At 63.2% G+C, this 23,913-nt stretch overlaps 1 protein-coding gene across 2 annotated transcripts in view; it reads right to left on the bottom strand.

Annotated features, from left to right (window-relative positions):
• The window catches only part of KIF1A (kinesin family member 1A), a 92,630-nt gene that overhangs the window by 6,769 nt on the left and 61,948 nt on the right, over nt 1–23,913 (bottom strand). For both annotated transcript variants that reach the window (XM_068544087.1, XM_068544086.1), the window contains 16 exons: nt 22,221–22,306; nt 21,365–21,503; nt 21,007–21,175; nt 20,782–20,872; nt 19,307–19,425; nt 18,275–18,330; nt 16,668–16,776; nt 16,334–16,400; nt 16,149–16,233; nt 13,366–13,471; nt 3,954–4,068; nt 2,867–3,000; nt 1,814–1,875; nt 1,360–1,505; nt 629–823; nt 54–131 (listed from right to left, as the gene is read on the bottom strand). In XM_068544087.1, the coding sequence (XP_068400188.1) occupies nt 54–131; nt 629–823; nt 1,360–1,505; nt 1,814–1,875; nt 2,867–3,000; nt 3,954–4,068; nt 13,366–13,471; nt 16,149–16,233; nt 16,334–16,400; nt 16,668–16,776; nt 18,275–18,330; nt 19,307–19,425; nt 20,782–20,872; nt 21,007–21,175; nt 21,365–21,503; nt 22,221–22,306 (1,757 nt within the window). The remainder of the gene's footprint in view (nt 1–53; nt 132–628; nt 824–1,359; nt 1,506–1,813; nt 1,876–2,866; nt 3,001–3,953; nt 4,069–13,365; nt 13,472–16,148; nt 16,234–16,333; nt 16,401–16,667; nt 16,777–18,274; nt 18,331–19,306; nt 19,426–20,781; nt 20,873–21,006; nt 21,176–21,364; nt 21,504–22,220; nt 22,307–23,913) is intronic.

The raw sequence follows: 23,913 nt of genomic DNA, 5'->3' as shown, positions 1-23,913 counted from the left end.
TTATCCCCTTCTCTCGGCCACAACAGCCCCCGCGGGCGGCCCTCCACACCCACCTTGCTCTCGCTGGCGCTGACGCAGACGTGGCCGTGGGTGTGCTCTCTGGTGAAGGAGTGGGTGAGGAGCCGTAAGCACTGCCGGAGAGCAGACGCCTGGTCAGGGGCTTCCCGGGACCCGGCTCCGCCACGGACACAGGCCCGGGACACGGGAGACTGGCTGAGGGGCCAGGCACCCCAGGTCAAGGTGGGAAGCACCCTCACCTCTCCCAGGTGATGCGGCCATCTGAGGAAGCCCCCGGGGCAGGCCTGGGGCCTGGGCGGGGCTGGGGGTGGGGCCAGCATCCCCTGAAGTCCGGGAGGCCTTTCCCGTGGCCCACCCAGCAGCAGAAAGGGCCAGCTCTGGTGTAGGTGGCGAGCTCCCCATCAGCATAGGTATGCAAGAGAGAGCAGGGCACTGCCTTGGGGAGTAGGCTATAAGAGGTCCCCGGGTTCCAATGTGGGTAGGGTGGGGTGGGGTGGGGGCGAGTTCAAGGTGACCCTACGTACTCATTCTCCCAGATCCTGGTGGCCATGACAAGACACTGGCACCAGGAAAGGGCCAGGAGCACGGCCGCCACCCGCCTGCCGCCCACCTTGACCGCCAGCTCCCGCTGCCTCTCGTTGGGAGCCTCCAGGGACGACGGCCGGCCCGCAGCCGCGAGCGGGGAGGTGGACAAGCTGTGGGCCTCGGAGTCCTCGCTGGAGATGGGGGACAGGGCCTCGGGAGCAGGCCGCTGGGCCGTCTCCAGCTTCTCCCGCAGCAGCAGGTAGTGCCTGGTCTTCTCCACCTGCACAGAGGAGCACAAGCGTGGTTTTGCCTCTGCTCCCGCCAGGGCAGGGAGGGTGGGCGGCTGCTCTGAGCCCCAGGCCCGGTTAGGCCCGGGAGAGCCGGCCGCCCAGCCGGGCTGTGGCGTGGGACGTGGCGCCAACAGACCCGCCCGTGCGCCCGCCGTGAGCCGACGGGACGGACACCACGTTCCCGCAGCCGCTTTCCAGGGGGCCGTGCACGCTGCAGCTGTGGCCTGGCGAAGGGCCCAGAGGGTGGACGTGGCCCCGGATGCCCGCTTCCCACCCGCGCCCTGGCCCGCAGTCAGCGCCGCGGCTGGACACTGGCCGTCCTGGCCCGAGCGACAGAAGGGCCTCGCCCTGCCCACTAGCTTCCCGCCCGGTCTCTTTCTTGTCTCATCTACTGCCCGACAGTCTGCGCTTGGGTCGAGGATGAACCTTCCCCCCTAAGCCGGTGGCCGTCATGCGGCCGGTCGGCTCGAGTGCCACGTGCCCCATCTTGGGCGGGGTGAGAGCCCGGCGGGCGCGGCCCTCTCACCTCCTGCAGGAGGCTCAGCTTCTCCAGCTCCCACTGGTGGTCCAGGATGAGGCTGTCGCTCCGCGGCCTCCAGCCCGCCAGGTTCTCCTCACCCCGGACGTAGGCCACGGACGTGTCCAGCACCCGCCGGCGCCGCCGCTGCATCCCTGGAGCGACGCCGTCAGACGCAGCCCTAGCTGCAGGCTTATCCACCGAGGGAGGCGGGACCCCCGCCCCAGGCCCCCAGAGCCAGGTGTCCCGCGGGGTCTCGGCTGCCCCTCCTCTCCCTTCCTCCCTCCCCTCCAGCCCCCCAGCAATGCCGGGGGGCACGAGGTGGGCACTTGAGTCTCCAGGTGAGGGGCCCCCAATGGCAGCGTGGCTGCAGTCACCCAGGTGATCCCAGGGGACCGGGCTCCCTGACCTCCAACGGTGCCCCACCCCACCCCCGACCAGAGAGCCCAGGGTAGACGCTTACCTGGGCTGCCCGTGTCGGCCACGTGGCACAGGCTGAGCTCATACACGCCCGTCACGCGATTGCTGCCAGGAGTGGTGGGGGGTGGGAGGAGGAACGTCGTCACCTGGCCCTGCGTCGGCCAGGCACCGACTCTCGCCACCATCAAATGCACACTGGGCGCGAGTCCTGCAGCCGCCCACGCCAAGCGGCCTTGCACGGGGTGGCTGAGGCGCTAGGTTCCCCGCGATGCAGTCCCTGTACATGGTTCCCATCCCAGACTCCCGCTGGGACCCCTTTCTCTTGGGACCACTGATTCTGCCAAGGGCACCCCACTAACCCACTCATGGAGAGGAGCTCACGCGCACGGGGTGACCTCCTGGACGACAGGATCATGGCCAGCCCAGGACCCCCACCCCCCCTTCCTCCCGGCTGTGCCAGAGCAGCCTGGACACGGGGGCCCACGAGACAGTGCACGGGGAGCCTCACTGAAGGCGGCCAGCGGTGACCTGGCACCCTTGGTGGTCCCTGTTGCTGGTGCAGGGCCCCCGCTTACTGCCTTGACATTCTCGGCCATTCCTGCCCTACCCCCAAGAATGCAGGGAGTGGTCAGAGCGCAAGAAGGGACGCCAGCCTCCGAGAGGCACTGGCTCAGCACAAGTCCTCAGGAAGTGCTGTCCAGAGTCCCCCTTCCCGCCCAGCCCCGTGTTTACCCAGCTTCTCCCACGGAGTGGGGGGAGCAGTCCCAATAGCACAGATCCGCATGGCCCCTGGGGCCGAAGGTCACCGGCACCTCCCAGGGAGGCCCCAGAGTGCACACCTCAGGCCTTCCCACTGTGCCGTGGGGAGAGCCTGGCTCTCTCACACCCCCCAACATGACATCGGTGTCCCCACAAGTGCCCGGCGGCGTCCACTGACGGTCCGAGTGAGATGGACCCCAGAGCCGGAGGCCCGACGGGACCGGGGCGGGTCCTCCGTCTCATGGGCCAGCCGGCCCGGAGTGCACCACGTGACATACTGCTCCGCGCACAGCCCAGTCTGGTGCTCCCTGCGCCCAGGGCGCCACTGCAGGCTCACCTCTCCGAGGCCCGCAGGCTCCCGCTGCCGAACAGGTTACGGATGGAGCGCGACGCCGGCAGCTTGGCATCGCGGGAGTAGAAGACCATGCAGAAGTCCTTGGTGATGACGGCCGGCTGTGTGCAGTTCTCCAGCTGCAGAGGGCAGGGAGGGGCTCGGACCCAAGGACAGCCCAGGGCGCTCGGCTCCAGCTGCACCTAGCCATCTCCCCCTCGGGGCACAAGAGCCTCCGCCCGACCCACAGCCAGGCGGGAGAGAGAGCCGGGCACCCACTGCCGGGGGCCGGTGTCCGTGCAGGGGCCCCAAGTGCCCTGGACACGGGCCTCAGCTGCCTCACCATTAAATCGGGGCGACACTGTCCCCAAAACGTTTGTGAGGATCCGACTGGACCCTGTCTGTGCACCCACAGTTTAACTCTCAGACACCACAGGAAATTACTGCACAGCGAGCGAGGTGCTGTCTTGAACAGCCAGTTCTTTGGTTTTCCCGAAGCTCCAAGATAACTGCTGACAAAGCTGGGGTCTTGTCTGGGCAAAGCCCTGCAAGTGTTTTCTCAGCCTGAGCAAACCTCATCCCATGGGGCAGTCACACAGGTAGGTCCCCATATTACAGCTGGAGTAGTTAGGCTCTAGGGGGGTGGATGCCTTTGTCTCTACCATCCCGCTGGCTGCAGACCCCAAATCCCCGCCCCCATTCCTCATTACTGTGCACAGCAAGAAATGCCCATGCCCCCAGCCTCCTCCTGTGCTTCGAAGGGAGGTCATGGCCTCAGACCCTGGGGATGGAGAAGGGGAGGCTTCTGCTTTTGTGCTGCCTGGAAGATAGATGCAATGTCTGGTGGTGCTGCAACCATCTTGCAACCCCAAGGACAAACCCATACACTAAATATAGCAGCGTTAGTTAATTGTGAGCATAGCCATTAAAAGTACATAGATTTAATTCAAGGACTTAAGAAGCCTTCTCAGAAGAGAATAGGGTTGACTGGGTTTGTCCAGGGCTAACAAGCACCCTCACTGCCCCTTGGCAAGCAGCTGAGGCTTGGGGCACGGATGATTTTGGTGGAGTGCCCTGGGGGCAGGCTTCTTACCTCAACGTAAGCAGAGAGGGTCATGTAGATCTTCTCTCGGTAAGGGGTGACCCGGTTCAGCAGGAGGGAGTTGTGCATGGAGCTGTCCCATGCGGCCTCAAACTGGTAAAAGGTCCTGGATGGAAGCAGAGACAAGGTAGAAGGTCGGATGCGGCTTGCTCTTGGTGGGGGTGGGGACATGCAGACAGACAGACACAGACAGACAGACGTGTGGGCCACCCGCAGGGAGAGCCGCTGGGGCCACAGGTCAGAGGCCCAGGTGCTGGTGTCCAGGGAGGATGGAGCCCTCCTTACTCAGGACCATGCCAGGTGGGGGGCTCCAGGCGCCCCCCAGGATGAGTGCAGAGCTCTCTCAGCTCCACCCTGGGGGAGAGGGAGGGGGGGTCCCCTGGAGCTGAGGCAGGAGAGGATGGAGAGGGGAGGAGAGGAAAGGGGAGGGGGCTGTGACAAAGGGGAGGGAGGGTGAGAGGAGGGGGGGAAGGGGGCAGAGGCGACGGTGGTGGTGGGGAGACCGTGGGAAGGGGTGACCGGCTCCACTCAGTCTCGGCCTGAGTAAGGAGGCGCCCTGGCCTCTCCCTGGACTCAAAGGGAGCCCGCCCGGCTTTGCCAAAACTCTCCATGGCCATCTCCTCCACCAACCGACTTGCCCTTGGGGGAGGATGCTGGGGGTGAAAACCGGAGTGGCCCCTCTCCCAGACGGCATGGCCTCCGCCCACCTCAGCCAGGCCCCGTGGAAAGGCAGGGCCCCACGTAGCACAGAGCAGGCAGTGGTGGCTTCTTTCTGTCCCCAGTCTGTAACCCGGAAAATAATGACCAGAGCGTGAGCCAGTGGCCAGGAAACCCCTCTGAGGGCAACTCAGGACAGCCCCAGGGCCCAGACAATTTGGTGGTCTCCACTCCAGGGCAGGGTTTCCTGTTATAGGACAGTTTCTGTTTTCAACCATCTGATGGCAGAGCTCCTAAACTCTTGCCTCAGGCCGGGTGCATGTTTTGAGGACCCTCGTATTCAAGCTGGGGCTTTGCCTCAAGGCACAATGTGGCCGCTCTGTGGGCCCCGGCAGCCCCCAGCCTCACCCGGTTTCCATCCAAGCATCCTCACAAAGACACAGTTGAGAAACGCATCAACACAAGCAGCCGGCCACAGCACACGCCCTGACATGGCCCGGCCCCTTCGGAGGAGCCGGGCCCACCCGGCAATGCAGAGGGAAGAGGAGAGAAGCTGCGTAGGGGCAGGGACAGCGCCACGGCCACCCCCTCTCTCCATGGCGCAGTCCAGGGGCGCGGGAGAAGCAGCGGGACAGGGCAGGGCCACTGCCGGAAACGTCACTGAGGAGAAAGATCCAGAGGCAGGACGTGAGGACAGCAGGGTAACCAGAGAATGGGCAGAGAGCACGGGGAGACATCGGGGGAGAAAGGAAATTGAAAGTCAGAAAGGACAGACCGAGCGAGCGCGGAAGAGAAAAGTGAGCTGTACCTAGTGTCATTTCCGAATGAAACGCTAAAGGCGGTGGCAGCCAGAACACACACGTACACACACAGAAGAAATTCACATGTCAGAACGAGCACTGTCACCCAGCCAGGTACCAGCTAACTGACATGGAGCAGGCGGGGCCGTGCCACACCAGCCGCGGGGCTGCTGACCGCTCTCATGGGGCCCAGACGCGGCCCACAGGGGTGGGGGGCTCCCTGTGGGTGGGGCCCACTCTAAGCCCCCAGCCCAGGCACTGCAGACACCCCCTTTCCCTGTGTCCGCAGGGAGAGCCTTGGGTCCATCTCCAGCAGGACCAGCTGGGCGCACCTGGTGCCACCACCCAGACCCAGAAGGATGCCCTCTGTCCCAGGGGTCCCCAAATGCCCCAGCTCTGAGGCGCCAGGCCTGCGGACAGAGCCAGAGGCCTGCTGCAGTGCAGCTCAGAACAAATGCCCCCCCTGACAGCCCAGCTCCAAATGCCACTTCACAGCATGTGACCTCAGGCTGACAGCAGACACCTCTGTGCCCTGCTTCCTGGACCAATGACGGGCAGCCACTGCCCCACCTCACTGAGATGTCCTGTGGGTTAAGTAAGCCAGTGCGGAGCTGAGGACAGAGCCTGGGAAGCACTATTGTTATTACTAGTCCTCACCCCAGGAGGCCCAACTGCACCCTGGGTAAGGCCCAGCCTGAGGCCCCAGCCCTGGTAGGCCGGCCAGCCCCAAACCCTCCCGCTGTCCCAGGGCCTGGCTCAGCGCTGCCACCTCTGTCCACCTGCCTAAAATGTCGCTACAGGACGCTGCCGGCTTCCTTCCCGCCGCAAGTGCTCGGGGCGTGAGGACCCAGCCCACCCCAGCAGGGCGGGAGAGTGGCAGCCCACCCACATGGGACCCAAGCAGCCACACAGGAGGCCCAGAGCTTGCTGGGCAGGGTGTCACATGGCAGGAAACTAAGACCCAGCGGGCTGAGAGGGAGCCACGGTGCATCCAGGAGGTGACTGGCAGGCGGGGAGACCACACCAGGACCCCGACTCGTGAGCAGGCCCAGGAGACCCCTCTGGGCATCAGGTCACCCGGAAGGGCGCCCCCTCCCCTGCGGCGCTGCCTACTCTACCCAAGCGAAGTTCAGTCAACCCCCCAGGTACACTTTTAAGGGAAATGTGTGGCCCAGACTTGGGGTCCCGGGACCCACAGCATCTGCACCACCAGGAACTGGTCAGAAATGCAGATTCCGGGGACCCCGCACCCACGGAGGCAGAACCGCTGGGGTGGGGCCACCTTAAGGGCAGAGCATCAGAGCTTCACCGTCGGCTCAGCACCCGTCATACTGTGGATCCTCTGCATCCAGCCCATTCTGGGGAAAGTGGCCAGTCCCTGCCTCCAGCGAGGCCGTGCCAGGCTCCACCATGGATCCTAGTCATTTGCCCTTCCATCTGCGTGCCGTGCCCTGGGACCCCGTTTTAAAGAAAGGGGCCACAGGCAGGCCAGCCTGCACCCACAGCAGAGCCCTGGGGGGGTTCCTGCAAGGCCCCCAGCCGGACGGAAGATGCCCATCAGCACAGTCCTTCTGCAGCAGAGTGGGGACCCAGCATCGAGGAGTCCCCCCCACCCGATACACCTCCGGTCCACTTCCAGGAGCCTCCAGCTGACATCTTGACTCCAAGCGAGCCGTCCAAGCCCGGCAGGGGGTGGTTCCTGGATGGGGAGGCCTGTCTGGCGGCTCTCTTCCAGCCAAAGGGGTCAGGCAGCAGGGGCCCGGAAACAGAACCGCCCCAAATTCAGCTCTGGGACATGAGCGTGATGCTCAAACAAGCGAGGACCCACATGGGGAAAACTTGAAAACTCAGTTAAAAAGTTTTGTTGACAGAATGTCACATGTTGTAAACATCTTTTCTGCCCTGCCACAAATAGGCTGCAGCTGTTTCGTTTTCCCTGGGGTTGGTGGAACGGGAACCCGTATTGGCCCTGCCTGTGAGCACGTGTGGGTCCGCGGGAGGCCCTGGGCTGCCCAGAGGCCCAGGTGGGGCTGGCCCTCATCTTGGCTGGGCTGCCTGGGTGGGAGGTGATGGAACCTCAGGGCTCTCAACACGAGCGCCTGGTCATTCTGTATGGGACTCTACCATGCCTGCTGCCGACGGCCCACCAGAGCTCGTTCAGACAACTTCTGACATGCGTCACAGCCATCGTGTGCCAACAGGCCAGCATGGCGGGCATCCTAAGGCGAATGGGTCTGTCAAGAATCTGAAAATTAAACCCCACGCTCGAGGTTTCAACCAGAAACTCGTTATGCTCTGGGAACTATGTTTCTCGAAAAAGTGTCACTTTCAGGAGTGGCCCAGGTTCTTGGGGAAGGTGGTCTGATGGGCAGGCTTCCAGGACTGAGCCCCCGGACTGCAACTAGGGCAGCCCTCGTGTCCGGTGGGAACCGTGATCTCAAGACGTGCTCACGCGGCTAAGAGCAGGGGAACGGCCTCGAACTCAGGAATTCTGCTCAGTGTCTGGATGCCACACGTGCTCGGCCAAGCGGCATCACCCACCACGCAGAGCGAGCTTAGACCAGAGGGACAGAGGGGATGGAGGATCGAGGGGATGAGGGGACAAGCGAACTCCCTGGCCAGGCTTTGAGCTTCCTGGGGACTGCCTGTTCCTGTCTTAGTCTTTAAGCCCCCTAACACCCCGAAGAACGTGGCTCACATGTGATAGATGAATGAATGGGTGAGTGAGGGTCATGGCCCCATAAATGGCGCAGCATGGCAGGACAGAAGGGGAAACTCAACAAGACCCCACATCTGGGCCCTTCCCGGGAAGGCTGGAGTAGCCTTTGGGGCACCTGGGCCACCTGTTTGGAGAAATCAGATCCCGCGCCTGGTGGGATGGGTGAGGGTCACCGTGGACTGCCCTGCTTCCCAGCCTTCTCCTCAACACCTCTGTGCTTTAAAGGGTCTTGAGGACCCTTTCTGCTCCGGGCAGGTGGAAACCCGAGCCCTGGGCAGGAGCGTGAGCTGGGGTAAGATGCGCGGACAGGGTGGAAGGTCTGACCCAACTCTTCATGGATCACAGGCTGTGTCACAACCCCTCTTGCGCGTCTCAGGGGCTCCACAAGGTGGGCGTGAGTCCCTGGTATTTAAGTGGGGCTCCTTTGGCAAAATTGGAGTGGTTAGAAAAAAAAAAACCCAGGCTTTTGCTCAGGAGGTATGTGTTTTAAATTGATTACAAGTATTTTAAATTAAATACTAACAAGGTAGTAGTGAAAAAACCACACAACTTACATTAATAAAGTTCCACATGCAAGACCCCTGCTAAGAGCTTTTCATGTTCATCTCATTTAACATCACAACCTTAGGCAGGCCCTAATAAAATCCCCTTCCTGAGGCGGAAAGAAACCAAGGTTCCAGAAGATTCTGCCACTTGTCCACATTCACAGCCAGGCTGCCCCAGCCCAGTCGGTACAGCCCCCAGCCCCCACCCCACTCCAGATGTTGGGGACGGGACCCTCTACTTGTCCCCAGTACCACCCACCACAGTGGTTTCCTGCCCCGCAAAACATAGCCCCGTAAAAGAGGCACCAGCCCGAGTCTTGGGGCTCTGACCCCTCACCCCTCTGAGCGCCCTAAGCCTCCTCTTGCAGGCCAAGTCCACTGGGGGCCGTTGAGCCCACCTCTGAAACTGGGGGCTGGGGCCCCCTGCTCAGGTGCAGGGGTGAGGTCCTCCTGAAGTCTAGGGGCTGGCGAAGGAGGCCCTGCTGGGAAGGAGGGGCTCTCCCTTCCTTTCCTGGTGCCATGTCTCCTCCTGGCCGGAGGGTATGTTTCCATTTTACCCAAACCTTCCTGGAGGCATGAGGTACTTGTAGGGGGGTGTCCAGGACCAGCCTGAGCACCCCTCTATCATGCTGGGCTGGTTGTGGAAACGCAAACTTGAACAGAATGCCCACACACCCCCATGCGATCGTACTGATGGGCCTGGAAGTTTCCACTCATCAGGGAAACAGCCCCTAAATCGGGTCCCCTCCAGGGATGAACCCGAGCCGATGGGATCCCGCCCCAGAGCCTTCTGAGAACCGGGAGACTGTCTGGGCAGGCTGCAGCCGCCTCGGCCAGCCCAGTCCGCCTCCAGGACCAGCTGGCAAGCTGCCACCTCCAGCAAGCCCTCCGGACTGCCCGAGAGGCAGGTCCCTGCTCTGGGCCCTGCAGGGCTGTGACCCTCCTCTGGTACAGCCTCCACTGCCGTTTTCCTTGACCAGGTCTCTGCCCCACCCAGCTGCGTGTCCCCAGGGAGGGCAAGGATCTGTCCCTGGAGTGCGGGCACACGTCCTCAGGCACACACCCAAAGGAACCACAGTCTGCTCGCTGCCCCAGGGGGCCTCAGCTACAGCTGCCCGGGGCACATTCACAGTGACCATCTGTCCTGACACACCACCCCCATGACCTGACAAGGACACGGCCTCAGAAGGTCCTGTTGTGCCCCCAACCTGGTCCTCGGGCTCCCCCCTCATAAAGGGGCAGGCACCACCCCATTCCCCTCCCTGCAGCTTAAAGCCTCAAACATCCGCACTGGAAGCCTTCCTGCTGCTCCTTTCATCCTTCAAAACAGTGACCCCCAGGGCCACCAAGCTCTGGCCACCATCCACAGGGACCCCCGAGCTGCCCACCCCAGCTTGGCCCGCAGAAGCCTCCCCCTCACATCCCGCCCAGCCTGGCAAGACGGTTACGGCCTTGACCCTCCACTCAGAACAGACTAGACTCTCACGGACAAAGTCTGAATTAGGGACCGTGAGGCTGTCCACCCCCAGGGTCTCAAGGACCCTGCACCTGGTCACTGCATGCCAGGGCCTCACTCGAGTCGGGAGGGATCTGCTGTCCCCGGCCCAGGAGCCCGTGCCTCGGGGGGTTGGACCTGGGGCCACCCGAGCGAGTCCAGAACCTGGGCCCTTCACAGCTTGACCACCCACCTACTTCCAAAAAGGGTGTGCGGTGGCCACGGCAGGAGCATGGCTGGAGCCACCCACCTGGCCAGGCAAGGGGCTCGCACCCAGGCCTGGGAGGTGCAGAGAGAGGAGATCTCAGCCGGGCTGCTCCTGTCTGCCCCTCGGCCTGTGCCCACTACAGCCCCTCCCTCCCTCCCTCCCTCCCTCCCTCTTTTCTCTTTCACTTTGCGGGGAGTGGGCCTGGCCGGCCAGCCTGCATGCGGGTGCCTGCTCCCGCTGGGGTGCAGGGGATGGGCAAGGCTCAGGAGTGGGGCGGGGGGGGGGGAGGGGGGAGCAGGAGGTCAGCCATTGTCTACCGAGGGCAGGAAACTACCAAAGCAGGCAAAATCAAGAGTGGGGGCAGAAGGGACTCAGCCAAGGGAGGGTGATGGGGAAGGAGGCAATAGGAAGAGAAAAATACAAAAGGAAATAAAATGAAAGAAGATGGGAAAGACAGGAGGGAGAGGTGAGCAAGTGTGAAAGGAATCCAAAAAGCTGAAATGAAATCTCAGGGCTGCGGGAGTGGGAGGAGAGGCTGAAAGGAAACCAAGGGGCACAAATGGTACCTAGGCATGTCCGAATCAAGAAACTGCCTGCAAAACACAAACAATCACAGGTTAGTGAGGGGCGGGGGCCGGGCAGTGGGGCAGAGGGGCGGCCGCAGCGAGGGCGGGGGCAGCGCGGAGAGAAGCCGTCCGCGGCGACAGGCCCACTCTGAGCCGGGGAGGCTGCAAAGCGCAGGGCCTTTGAGCGGGGAGGAGGCTGAGGCCGCGGCAAAGCAGGTGGGCAGCTGAGGCTCCGAGGCCCAAGCCAGACCTGGGTCTCTGAGCCTCAGCGTCTCTGGGGGCAGGAGGGCCTGCCGGGTCACCCACAGGGCAGCCGGGCCCATCGCGGCTCCGAGGACGTCAGCCACGGTCCAGGGAAGAAGAGGGCCCTCAGGAGGAGCTGCCGGCCTGGCCAGCTAAGCCTCAGAATGTCTCCTGCCTGGGGCCACCCCCTGAGGAGCGTCCCCGAGATTTTCCAGGCCGGGCTGGGGTCGCGGCAGTCCTGGGGCCATACAGCAAGGGCAGGAGCCAAGCAGGGGCCAAAGCAGCTACGGGCAAGGACAACAGCCCCAGCCCAAGGACGTCCTTGAGCCTTGAGGGCCCTGACCGGCCCACAGCTGGCCGGCCTCACTTCCCACAGCCCCCAGGGAACAGGACAGAGCCCGTCAGCGATGGGTCCTCTGGCCTCCACGAACAGGGCGAACCTCTTTAGCCAAAGCCCCACTGACCCGGGGTCCAGCCAGGAGCAGCTGCCCCCTCCGCTGCCTGGGGACTGAGCCCAGGACGAGGTCCCCTGTGCCCTGCAGCAGCCGTGCTGGCCGGAGGACGGGAACCCAGAAACGCAGTCCTCAGAGCAGGGAGACCGTGCAGGGCGGTAGGCCCAGAGGCACCCCCGCCCCCTTCTCTCCCCCCCAACCCCTTCTCGCCCCAAGAATCTAGGAGTTGCTGGGGCAAAGGAAGGGTCAGAGGTCAGGGGAATGCTGAGGTCATTCTCCAGGTCCAAAGCGGCACTCAGCATGGCAGACAGAGCCCTCCCAGGCCCCACCTCCCCCCGGGGTCCCCATCCCTGACGGCCCGGGCACAGCGGCCCGTGTCCCTGCAGGCAGCCCGTGCAGGTGGGCACCAGGCCCTCTCTGCCATGTCCCCAGGGTGTGTTCTCATGGTGACAGGCCCCCCACACCGTGCCTCACTGGCCCCCGCCCCGAGGTAAGCCCAGCCAGCCTGTCATGGTGCCCCCCGCCCCCGTGAGAACACCCCCCAGCAATCTTCACCCAACCCCTCCCCCCTCTGGACATGAGTGCAGGGTGAGTTTCTTCTGGAAGGTTCTGAGGCAGGGCTGGAACCAGAGCCACACCTGCCCCTGTCAGGGTCTCTGCCCCCACCCCCCAAGCTGCCCGCACCAAGGGATGGTTCCCTACAGCCCACTCTCCAGGGAGTCTATAAGGAAACCGAGCTCCGTCTGGACCCAGGACCCTTTATCCTTATGGATCCAGTCCTCCCTGCACGTGTGGGGTCCCCGCACTCCGCTCTGAGCACACCCAGCCCTCAAGACATCTTTCCTGCAAACAGCCGCAGAAGGCCGTGGAGACGCCCATGGCTCGAGCTCAGGGTCGGCTCTCGGCTTCTTCCTCCTGGGCCAGGTCAAGCCCTCGGGACTCGGGAGCACCCTCCCTGTGTCCCCGAAGCCCCAGAAAGCAGCATCTCAGACAGAGCCAAGCCCTCCGACATTCCCCGGAGGGCGGCTCTCAGCAGTCATGAGCTGCCTCCCCCTCACATCCCCGCCCAGCCTGGCAAACCCCGACAGGCCTGCTTTGTCAGGTGCTGCCGGGGGGCCACATCCACCCGCCCTGATGCGGTCAAGCTCAGACTGCCCAGGTTGCAGAGATCTTGGTCATCACCTGGGAGCTTGGAAAGGAACAGCCCAGTGACAAGGAGTGTGGGCTAAGCTGTGCTGCTGGGCAGACCTCCACCACGGGACGCCAGACTGCCGACCCAGCTGGACCCTGAACTCCTCCAGGACTCTTGGCCCCAGTACCCCTGCCAGAGGGTACAGACTTGCCCGCAGCGGCGTGGTTGGGAAATCCAACCTGTTTGTCCGCCCCATGCTGCCTACTGCCCCATCCCGCCCACCCACCCACGAAACTCCCGAGGATGGGACCCAGCTCATCCACTGGCAACTCCCACGCGGCCCCTCCGTCGGGTGACCGAGTGAGCTAGCGACAGGATGGTGCGCAGACAATCCTGCCGGGGGAAGTCGCGGCCACAGGCACCCCTCCCTGCACCCCTTCCTGGAGGGCTCAGAAAGGAGGGCTTGGAAAGCTTTGGGCCCTTTGCTGGGCCAAGTGGGCGAGCTGAGAACGCACCCTGGGTCCTGACTCGGATCCTCCTCCAGGGAGTTGGGGAGCAGCCCTGCCGCCACCCCCAGGGGACTCACCGGTCGTCCTGGGCCGGGTAGATGTATCCAGACGAGAGGATGTTGAGGGACAAGATGTTGGGGTCAATCAAGGACTCGTCGGTTTCCGGGGTGTTTCGGATGCGACCTACAGGAAAGTGGACAGGCCATGTGTCACTTCCCAGGAGGGCAGGCGGGGGGCTGGGTCCCTGCTCTCCGCCTCTGCCTGGGCCGGAGCTTCCACCTGTGAGGCCACGTCATGTGGCTCCCCACGTGGCCACAAGAGCACCTTACAAAAGGCAACACCGGGGGGTGGGGGACAGGGAGGCCTACACAGGATCTGCACCTGCACGTGGTGCCACCTGTCAGTGGGCGTCCTGCCATCTTTCTCCTGCAGCCTAAGTTCTGAGTTTCTTAGTTTCTCAGCCGTCGATAACTCTCGCAGTATCTCCCCCACCCCAACTGATAAGATTCCAATCCCTCAGCCTAGAACTCACAGGCTCTCCTACCTGCTGGAAAAGGAAATCTTAGCAAGATGAGAAAGAGAAAATGTTCCCTTTTCTCTTTACACTTAAAAAAAGGAAAAAAGAAAGAAAAGAAACACTATCTGCGTCAAAAATCTCTCCCTGTAAGAAGCATCTCCATCAGGGCCCTCTAAGGTGCCCGCACTTGGGGGGGGGGGGTGGGAGTGACTCTGTAAACGGCACCAGAACGGCTATGAGTCAGAACTCCCTCCTGCAGGTTTCATTAATAATTTCGTGCTCTTGTAGAGATCCTTAAATTCACTGCTCTGCTTCCTCGAGGAATAAACAAATACTGACTTTTTTGTGTTAAGCCAGAAAGGAATCCCTGGCCTCTCCCCTCCTCCCCGCCCCCCATGCACGGAAATGAAATAAGACCCAACACCAGGCCAGAATTCTGAGCCCACATGCTGGGGCTCCACTTCCTGGAAGTCTCTTGCAACATTTGAGCTCTGGGAGGAGGCAGGTGTGGGCCTCCAGCCACATGTCCCCGCAGGGTGTGTCCCCCATGGCTGGAGGCTAAGGCGGGGGAGGGCCACATGGCCCCTGCTGGGGAGGCTCAGCTGCAGGAAGAGACCTGGCCCGTGTGCCAGCCTCACCCCTCCTCATCCCTGGGCGTGGGCTTCAGCGGAGGCTCTTCCGAGGGACTCTGTCCTCTCCGAGTCCGCCCAGGCGCTCCACCTGCAAAACTGATGCCCTCGGAGCCCCGGTCAGGCCGAGACGTCCACTCACAGGTCTGCGAGTTGATGCAGTCCAGAGGGGCAAGCCCAAACCCCTTAACCCAAGAGTGGGGGCCTTGGTGTTCCTGCCAGCATCTCCCCGAATCCCCTTCAATAGCACCCTTATCCCTTCACCACACACATAAGCGAACACCCCTGTTTGCATTTTCAAATGGGATGTGGCCGGGAGAGCAGAGAGAAAGGTGGGATCCCGGGACCAGGGCCTGGCTCCCCAAGACCAGCGCCTGGCTCCCCAAGACCAGCGAGGGTGCAGCCTCTGTGCAGACACAGGGGTGCTGGTCACTATCCTAGGGATGAGGGTGATGGGGTGGGGCGTCAGGGAGAGGTTCCACCAGGACCAGAGCTGGGTCCGCAGGCGGTGTAGACCCTTCCCTCTGGGCAGAACAGGCTCGGGGTGAAGGCGGCATCATTTCCCACCCACGTGCAGTACGTCCGTGAGCGAGTTGGGTGTCTGCTTCATCTTTCTCTTTAAACTGATGCAGAGTTTTTAGATTCACCCTAAACAACATCTGAAATGGGGGTGTATGTGCTTGTTCTACCGTTTTTCTGACTTGTGTGAAAATAGATACGAAACGTCTAAAAATAAAAGCATTTGTCCTGGGGCCCCCAGAACCTCCCTGCCCACAATCCTGCACTTCAGGTGCAGGACGATGGGTCCCTTGTCACAGTCCTGTTACTACACCCTCAGAAACCCCCCTACAAGCCCCCAGGGACACTGCCCTGGAGCTGTTGCCCACCAGCCACAGCAATGCCCCAGGGTGGGCCCTCCACGGGACCCTCAGCTCCAGGCCAGGGTGGCGTGGGCGCCTTCATGCTGATGACACACTGGAATGGACAGTGGTCCCTATCCTTGAATGGAAACTGGGAAGACAAATTCTTTACAAAGAATCAGCAAAGGAAACGTTTCCAGTAGATGAAAGAGTTCATGACGTGAAGTTACAGAAGAAAAGCGTCTAAGCTCCTGGGTGATCTCTGTAAGTTGAACTGTGTCCCCCCCAAAAAGACGTGTTGCAGCCCTGACCCCCAGAACCTTATCTGGAAATAGGACCTTGGCAGACGTGATCAGTCGAGATGCTATCACACTGGAGTCAGGTGGGCCGTCATCTAAGTATCTAGGCCCTGTGAAGACGGAGGACCAGGGTGATGTGTCTACAAGCCAAGGATTCCCTACAAACCACCAGAAGCTGGAAGAGGCAAGAAAGGATTCTCCCCTGAGGTTCCAGAGGGAGCGTGGCCCCTGCTGACACCTTTATCACAGGACTTGTGCCTCCAGAACTGTGACAGGATACATTTCTGTGGTTTTAAGCCCCCAGCTTGTGGTACTTTGTTACAGCAGCCCTAGCAAGCTAGTACAGTGATTAAATAGAAATCTGGAATCATCACCTGAGGCCAAGCTCTTCTTTTCAGGTGAGGGGCTGGGGCACAGAGAGCCAAAGGCACACAGCAACAGGGGCAGAGCCGTGGTTAGAACGCAGGCGTCTGGCCAGGGGCCGGGGGTGAACGGGGTGTCTGTGTTCTTCCCCCGAGGCCGCCCCCCCGCCCCCCCCCCCGCCCCGCCACTCACCCACGACCAGCTCTCGCACTTCCTTCCAGTGGATGTGGCTGCCTGTCTCATGCAGCAGTGTCACGGTTATCCGTCTCTGGATGCCCTGCGAGGCACCAGGAGAGAAGACACGGTCAGATGTCCTGGGGTCCCTGGGTTGGGGGGGGGGGTGCTCGAGGCTGGTGGGAGCAGCAAGCGCTTCGCACCTGGTGAAGCAGGAAGGTCCCCATGCACGGCATCCCGCCACGGTGGTCCACCACTGCAGGGATGTAACTGGGAGAGAGATGTGAGAGCTGAGGGCCGTGCCCGTCCTCCCAGCCCCCCACCCACAGCACACACACCCGGGCCCCAGGAGCAGAAGGGGTGAAAACAGGAAAACAGATCAGCTGCTCCCTCCGGCAAAGGTGGGGTGGCCCGGTCCAGGGAGACCAGAGTGCCACCACGTGCCACCTGGCCCAGCCCCTGGACCCCTCCCTGCTCCACAACCCCAGAGGACCCCAGCCCATCCCCAGCGTGGGCAGCACCAGCCTTGGGACTTACTCGCCATTGGCCTCCAGCTCGCAGATCTCAAAGTAGACCAGCAGGTCGTACTTGCAGTGGCAGGGCCCGGGGCAGGGCCGCGTCAGCGTGCTGAGCTTGGTGGCGGGCACTGGGGGCGACAGAGGAGAAGCACACACTGGTAGGAAACTGAGAAGCCACGTGCCGAGGGCGCGCTCAGAGGGGAGGTCAGGGAGGGGACGCCTCAGAAGCAGTGAGGTCGTTGCCCTCCAAGATAAACCACCAGAGGACCCCTCCCCCGGCCCCAGGGTACGCCCCGCTCTGGGTACCGATGGACCTGGGAACAGACGTGACCGTGGGCTTCCCTGTGCCCAGTGGGAGGAGCACTCAGCCACACACACCTGGGCACAGGCCTCTGAAGAGGGCAGTACTTGAGCCCCACAGAAGCAGCAGGACAGAGGAGCCCTGCCTGCTCGGAGGCCACATGACCCGCTCAGGACCCTCTGCTACACCACCCTCACCCTCAGCCACTGCACCAGCCCAAGCACCTGCCTCCAGCTCAAGGGGCCCCGGCCCTCGGCTCCCACTGCCCTCCACAGCCCCTCCTCTGGGCCAGCCCAGAGGCCGCTCCTCCATCAAGTCCCACCTGAGCCCCACTACTCCACTACAGATGTGCATCTGGGTGTCCCCCTGGAGGCTGCAAGGAAGGCTGAACAGCCCAGGAAACATAAGGGGCCAAACTAAGACCCACAGAGAAGCCAAGAATAATGTCCACAAGTGGTCAGCAGGCCTGGAGGGGCTGGCGTGCATCCCCCTGAAGCACCCTCAGTCCACAGACCACCATCTTACGGGGACTCTGGGGCGGGAACGCAAGGGTCACCACGGACGCAGCCCAGGAAGCAGCAGACGCACCTCCTGCATGGCCCCCCTCGGGCACCCATGTCGGGGACAATGCCCCCCAACCTCAAGGCGGGTTCCTGGGCTGCGAGGGCCTCAGCTGCACTGCCCGCCCCAGTGCTGACGCTCCAACCTTCTAGTGACTGCGTCCCTGGGCTTCAGCTTTTGTCGTGAGGGCAGGAAAAAACCCTATAACCCCTTTTAACTAAAATCCACCTGATCTCAAGAGCTCTTCCTCCTCCCACCTGCTCCTGGGGCTCTGGGTGCCAGGCAAGGGTGCTGACCGTCCGGTGCTCTTCGTCCAGGGGCCCCACTGGCTTGCCCACCACCAGCCTCAGCCTCCCGTGGACCAGCTTCCTGGTCTGCCTTCCACCCCAAACCTTGTCCATCCTGCGAGAGTCAGCTCAGATGTCCCGGCCCCGCTGAAGCCCCTGCCCCCCACTGTCGGCACCGGGCAGCCTCACGGGACTCTGGGCAAGCACCACCTGACCGTTGCCCTGCTGCCCTGTGTGTGCCGAGGATTAAAGGACGTCCCTGTACCTTCGCCCTGTGCCCCCCGCTCCAGTGTGAGCCCCTTCCTCCGTGGGGACCCCATGAGGCCCAGCAGGGGCAGGGTGGCCCCAGGAGGCCGGGAGAGCACCAACCCATCACCAGGACTGCGCTCGGCCTTGGAGGGGCCGCCTACACGGGCACCCACTTGCCCAGGCGTGCACCCACTTGCCCAGGCGTGCACCCACGAGGGCCCCGCCTACCTGGCTTGGACAGTGGCATGACCCGCGGGAAATGGCGGCGCGAGGGCCTCAGGGGGCTGTGGGGACAGAAGCACCAGTGTGAGGTGACCAGAGACTGGCGTCTGCAGGACCCCAAGCTGGAGCGGGCAGCCGAGGGCAGGGGCTGGCTGGGGAGGCTAGCAGGCTGCCGACACCAAGCCCAGGTCTCCCTCCTTCCCTCCCTCCCTCCCACAGGGCCTGGGCAAGGCCCGGTCTCAGGCCCTCCACCAGCTCGGAGCGAGAAGGGGGCCCCGCAGGACCCTAGAGCCCACCTGGGAGGCCCCACGAGGCCCCGAGAAGCGGGGCAAGGGCCAGGGGCTCCCAGGACAGGGCCTCCTTGGCACTCCCAAGGACAGACAAGGCTCCTGGGGCCAAATGCCCCGATACCAGCTCCTCGCTGGGCCCTCTCTTTCCCCGACACCCCAGATGTTTTGCTCTGGGTCCCTCATGTCAGCTGAGAGGAGAGATGGAGGTGGCAACAGGGGGTCCCACTGTCCCTGACGCCCGTTGGCTGTTCCCCCCACGCTCTGGGTGGGGTGGCCTCAGAGGGGACTTGCCCGACCCATCAAGTGAGCCCCCGGCAGGTTGTAGCAACGAGGGAGCAGACGAAGGGCCCTCATTCAGTCTGGGGAGCTGAGGACTCCGGGACACTTCGGCGGAGTTCTCGGGGGGCCACAGAAGCCGTCTCCCCGTGGGCCACCCCGGCCTCCTCCAGCCCAGCACCCGGCTCCCGTCCCCAGGATGCAGCCTGTGCGCAGCCTAGGCTGAGGTTCTGACAGCGACGGTCTTTAAGAAACCCCTCCTCAGTCCTCAGGGGTCATCTCTGACCCGCTCTGGGTCCTGCCGACCCGGGAAACCTGCCGCCCGTAGGCAGGGAGACAGGTGTTGGGAGGCGCACGGCTCTGCAGCCGCCACACCAGGCCCGTCCAGGGCACGGGCTGACCCTGCTGGCCAGGAGGTGGAGAGGCCCTGACCCCCATGACACCCTGACCCCCCTGACCCGGGGCCGCTGACCTGAGCACGTCCTTGCAGAGGGGCGGGAATGGGTGCTGCTGGTAGTGACCGAAGACCTCGAACACGATGGGCTGGCTCTTGATGTACTCGATGAAGGACTTGGTCACCTCCACTGCGATCTGGAGGGAGGTGTGGTCAAGTGGGGGAAGGAGAGGCACAGAGATAAGTGCCCAGCCTCCACAAAGGACCCAGCACTCCAGGCCCAAATTGGAGACCCCCAGCCGGGCTGACCTCTGCCCACGAGGGGGGCAGTGCTCCTTGCCTAGGTCTGTCCAGCCCACCTCTCCTACCGTCACACTCCCAGTGGACAGGCCACCAGGCAGCGGCCCTAGGGCTCGCTCCCCAGGACAGATGGGGCTGGGGGCCACTAGGCTCAGCTGCTCTTTCAGAACACGGAGCTGGAGGGGCCTCTGTGATCCGCTCTGACCCTTCTCGGGCCCTCGCCCACTCACCAAGAGTTATGGGTTGAATTGTGTCCCCCCTGATTCATATGCTGAAGTCCTAACTGCCCCCCGCATGTATGTTTAGAGACAGGGTCTTCACAGAGATGATCAAGTTAGGATGGGGCCCGATCCAACATGACTGGTGTCCTTGTAAGAAGGAGACATTTGGGCACAGGCACGGATGAAGAGATGACGTGAGAACACAGGAAGAAGACGGCCGTCTACGAGCCAAGGAGAGAGGCGGGGACAGATTCTCCATTACAGCCTCAGAGGGAACAGCCCTGCCCACCTGGATCTTGGGCTTCCAGCCTCCAGGGCTGAGAGGTGCTAAGTCTTTGCTGTTGAAGCCCCCAGGGTGTGGGGCTCTGCTGGAGCAGCCAGGAAAGGAATCCACCAAGCACACCTTCAGACCTGGCGTCACTTCACTGCCTTAGAAACCATGGGAGCCCCTCTTCCCTGAGGGTCAGGACAGGCTATAGTCCGCAAGGCCCTTCTGAGCAAGGCCCCTGTGCCTGCTTAGGCCACACACCCACAGCCGGGCAGCCCAGGGTCAAACTCACACTCCCTGGCCTGGCCCCTGAGGCCTTGCCACCTGACAGTTTCCGTCATGGCCCCATTTTCCTGCCTCACACCAGAAAGTCCCTGCTCTCCTGACAGCCTGACTTGGAGACACTCCCCGGCCTGGAGCTTTCCTGGCCTCTCGGGCGTCTGGCCGGGCATCCTGCAGCTCTCCGCGTGCCCTGCCCCGGCCTCAGCCCCAGCACCAGGCCAGGGTGGCCTCGCCGGGCACCCCAAAAACTGCTCGTCCACATCTGCCCAAGGCTCACTGCAGAGAGCCCTCGGGGGCTCTGATCTGCCCCCACCCCCAGTCTTAAACCCACCAAGGCCCCCAGTGGCCAGGACAGGGCTGGTGCTCAAAAGAGAGAGAAGCAGTGACAAAGAGAATGAATGAAGCTCAGGGAGCCCGCACAAAGCCCCGGCCCCCAGGAGGGGCCGATCATGGCGGGGGAGAGGGGGGCTCTAAGGACGTACGTTTTGGACGTGGTAGAAGCCGAGTGGGGGCCCCCTCCCCGTGTTCTTCAGGGGCTCCGTAGAGAAGGCCTCGTCATGGCGATGGATGAAGCTGTGAACGGGGAGGAGATGTTTGGCGGGTGTGGGGCCTGAGCACGGGGACCCACAGCCTCCAGGGGGTCACCAGGTGCCCCCCGCACCTTGCCGAGACCCACCCGCACAGCCCGGCCCCGGTACAAGACTCACTTGAACTGGCAAAAGATGTCGGCGTATTCGGCGGAGATGCTGGACGCCTGCAGGACGGTCACGCGGAAGGTGAAGGTGCTGCCCAGGCCGAGGTGGTCCAGGGCAGCATCCAGGGGCCCATCCAGGGCGGCTTTCTCGGGGCTGTCCAGGAGGCCCTCCGGGGTCACCGCTGCTGGGAGCCAAGGGCAGAGGGGCATGGCGGGACCCGAAGGGGCTAGAGCCCGGGCTCAAGGGCTGGGCTTCACCACCCGTGCCGGCTAAGAGGCGGGGAGGGGGTGGGGGGAACGAGGAGGAACTCCAGGCCCTCGCGGGGCTGGGCCGTGTCCCAGAGCCTGTCCCAGCAGCCGCAGGGACCCACCTGAGCAGGTGTTGTTGTTGACCTCATCGGCCGAGGGCCCCACGTCAGCGCCCTGGCCCTGGCCCTCCACGATCCGCAGCTCCTCCTGGGAGGTCCCTGAGCGGGACATCCCCACCACGGGGCAGGACTCGGACTGGAACTGTGTGGGCAGGGGACAGAGTCAGACAGAGCCGGCCTGGGTGTGGCCACTAGAGCCGCGTCGAGGACCGGGAGCCTCGTTCCAGGCCTGCCCTGCCGTGGACGGCAGCCACCTCCCCAGACCTGTCTCCCATGCTGTCATGGCCTATGTTAGTCTACCAAGTGGAAAAGGAAGGTGGGAAACGGTCTCTGGCCTTAAGTTCTGTCCCCTCTCCCCAGCCAGTACCCCTCCCTCAGCTCCTCCCCGCCGTGGGCAGGACGCAGTGAGACTCTCCCACTGGCTCTCAGGGCCCTGGCCAGGTACCCCGCCACCAGGTGCCCCCATAGCCTCTGCTGCCCCGTCCATGCCCCCCGTGCCCCCGCATTCTCTGCCCGATGCCCTCTGCCCCTCCTGTGCACCCCCAGCATTGACGACCCCTCCAAGAGGGACCGCTGGGGGGCTCTGGGCCCAAGACCTCAGAAGCACTGAGGTTCAGGGTGGGGCGGTGGGTGGCCGGGTGGTGTCAGGTTAGGAAAGGGCCTAGAGAAGAGAGAAGGAGCTGCCCGCTCCGGGGAGCACCGAGCGGGACCCCCTCTCTGCCCTCTCGCCTGAGAGCAGAAAGGGGAGCCCTGGAAGGAAGATACTGTCTACTGTTCCCCCGAGTGAGGCCCGGAGTGCTAAGGTCGGGCTGGAGGCCTGTCTAGTGGCGTCCACGGCTGCACCACCCTTGCACGCTACCTTCTCAAAATGCTGGTCGTCAAAGGAGATTTTGGCGGTTCCCGACTGGCGGACGCCGGAGCCGTAATCAGGGGCCTCTTCGTCGGCTGAAACGGGAACGGAGCAGGTGGTCAGGGCCCAGCTTGCCCCCCGGTGGGAGTGGCAGAGCTGCCCGGTGCGGGGAGGGCACGGGAACCAGGACAGGTTCTGACCCACTTTGGGGGGGGAACCCCAACACTGTCAACTGGCTCTGGAAGAACGAGGGCACCACCCTGGGCACACTGACCCCCAGCCTGTGCTAGCCCAGGGGCCAGAGGCAGCCACGTCCTCGGCACGGCCTGCTCTGATGGGCCCGCGAACTCCACATTTTCAAAACAAAACCTTCAACCCCTGCCCCTCTCCCCCCCCAGCCCCGCCCACCCTCCCCCACCTGTCCTGGCCCAGACTCAGATGCTCCAGCAGAACCCAGGGGCCCTCCGGGCCCTACCTCCCCCTCAGCAGGGCCTGCCCCACCAGGTCCTCCTGGCTTCCTCTGGGAATCGCACCTGTCCCTCTGCCGCCACCGTCACCCATCTGGACACTCAGTGTCCCACACGCTCTCACACCCGCTCCTTCACAGAGTTTGGGATTCCCCGCTGTGCTTGGGACAAAACCCTAACCCAACCCTATTCCTGCTGCCTAAAGGACCCCAGATCTGACTTCCCACAGACTCCCTGGCCCCCAAGTCCAGCCACTCTGGCTAAATGCCACCCCAGCAGACTTCACAGACCCCAGGGGGCTCCAACCCTCTGTTCCGCGGCCTTGTCAGGGCGCTAACACCACCATGCTCTCCACCCTGGCTGCCCGAGGGGCCGTGGCTCCGTCCCACCATCACCCAGGGCTGGCCCAGGGCCTGTGCACAGCAGGGCTCCGTGTTGGGAGACTGGATCAGCCGACCCCTGCCATGGTCGAGGGCAGGGGCAGGTGTGACTTCTGAGACCGCTGAAACAACACCCTATGGCTTTGTAAAGTTCCCTCTCCTCCACCACAGCCACTAGACAGGGGACGTCAGGTGTGGCCCAAGCACAGACAGCGTCGACCTATATAAAGCAGCCAGCTCAGTGGGATCCACTCAACAGGGCTGAGCGGGTCAGGAAGGGCCAAGGAAGAACCCAGGGAGGACAGAGCCCCCGGAGATTGCAGGGGCAGTGTCCCCGGAGGGATGAGGGTGGCACTAGATGTTCCCAGCATCCCTGTCACCTGGCTCTTCCCTAGAGCCACCCTCACCCCCCACCCCAGGCTCCCCCTTCTCAGCTGGGTCCCCAGGGGCCTCAGCACCATGGTGACATGACTGGGAGGTGCCGGAAAGAGCACCTGGAATGATGGGGTAGTGAGAATTTGGCGAGGGGGGGACCAGACATCCAGAGTGGGGTCGCGTGAGCTGTCCGGTGGGAGTACAGGCCACCCAGGTTGCTCACACTCCGAGCCTCCCTGTCTCGGCCTGGAGCCACTCCGCTGCCACACACTCTGTCTGTCCTACCCGGTTCTGGCCCCAAAGTGCCTGGGCTGCTGAGACGTGTAGAGGAAAGAGAGTCCTGTGGAGGTGCCAGGGGCCCGAGGGCAGAGAAGGGAGGAATGGACGTTACAGTGCGAGCACCTGGCCCTCTGGCCGAGCGCTCCCACATCTGTGTTCTCCAATGATCTCTCCACATTCCTGCCGCTAAGAAACTTCAAA

The sequence above is a fragment of the Eschrichtius robustus genome, chromosome 5 (assembly GCF_028021215.1).
Source record: "Eschrichtius robustus isolate mEscRob2 chromosome 5, mEscRob2.pri, whole genome shotgun sequence".
NCBI classification, from domain to species: domain Eukaryota; kingdom Metazoa; phylum Chordata; class Mammalia; order Artiodactyla; family Eschrichtiidae; genus Eschrichtius; species Eschrichtius robustus.
The sequence above is the reverse complement of the archived record's forward strand: the minus strand, read 5'-3'. Positions and strand labels throughout refer to the sequence as shown.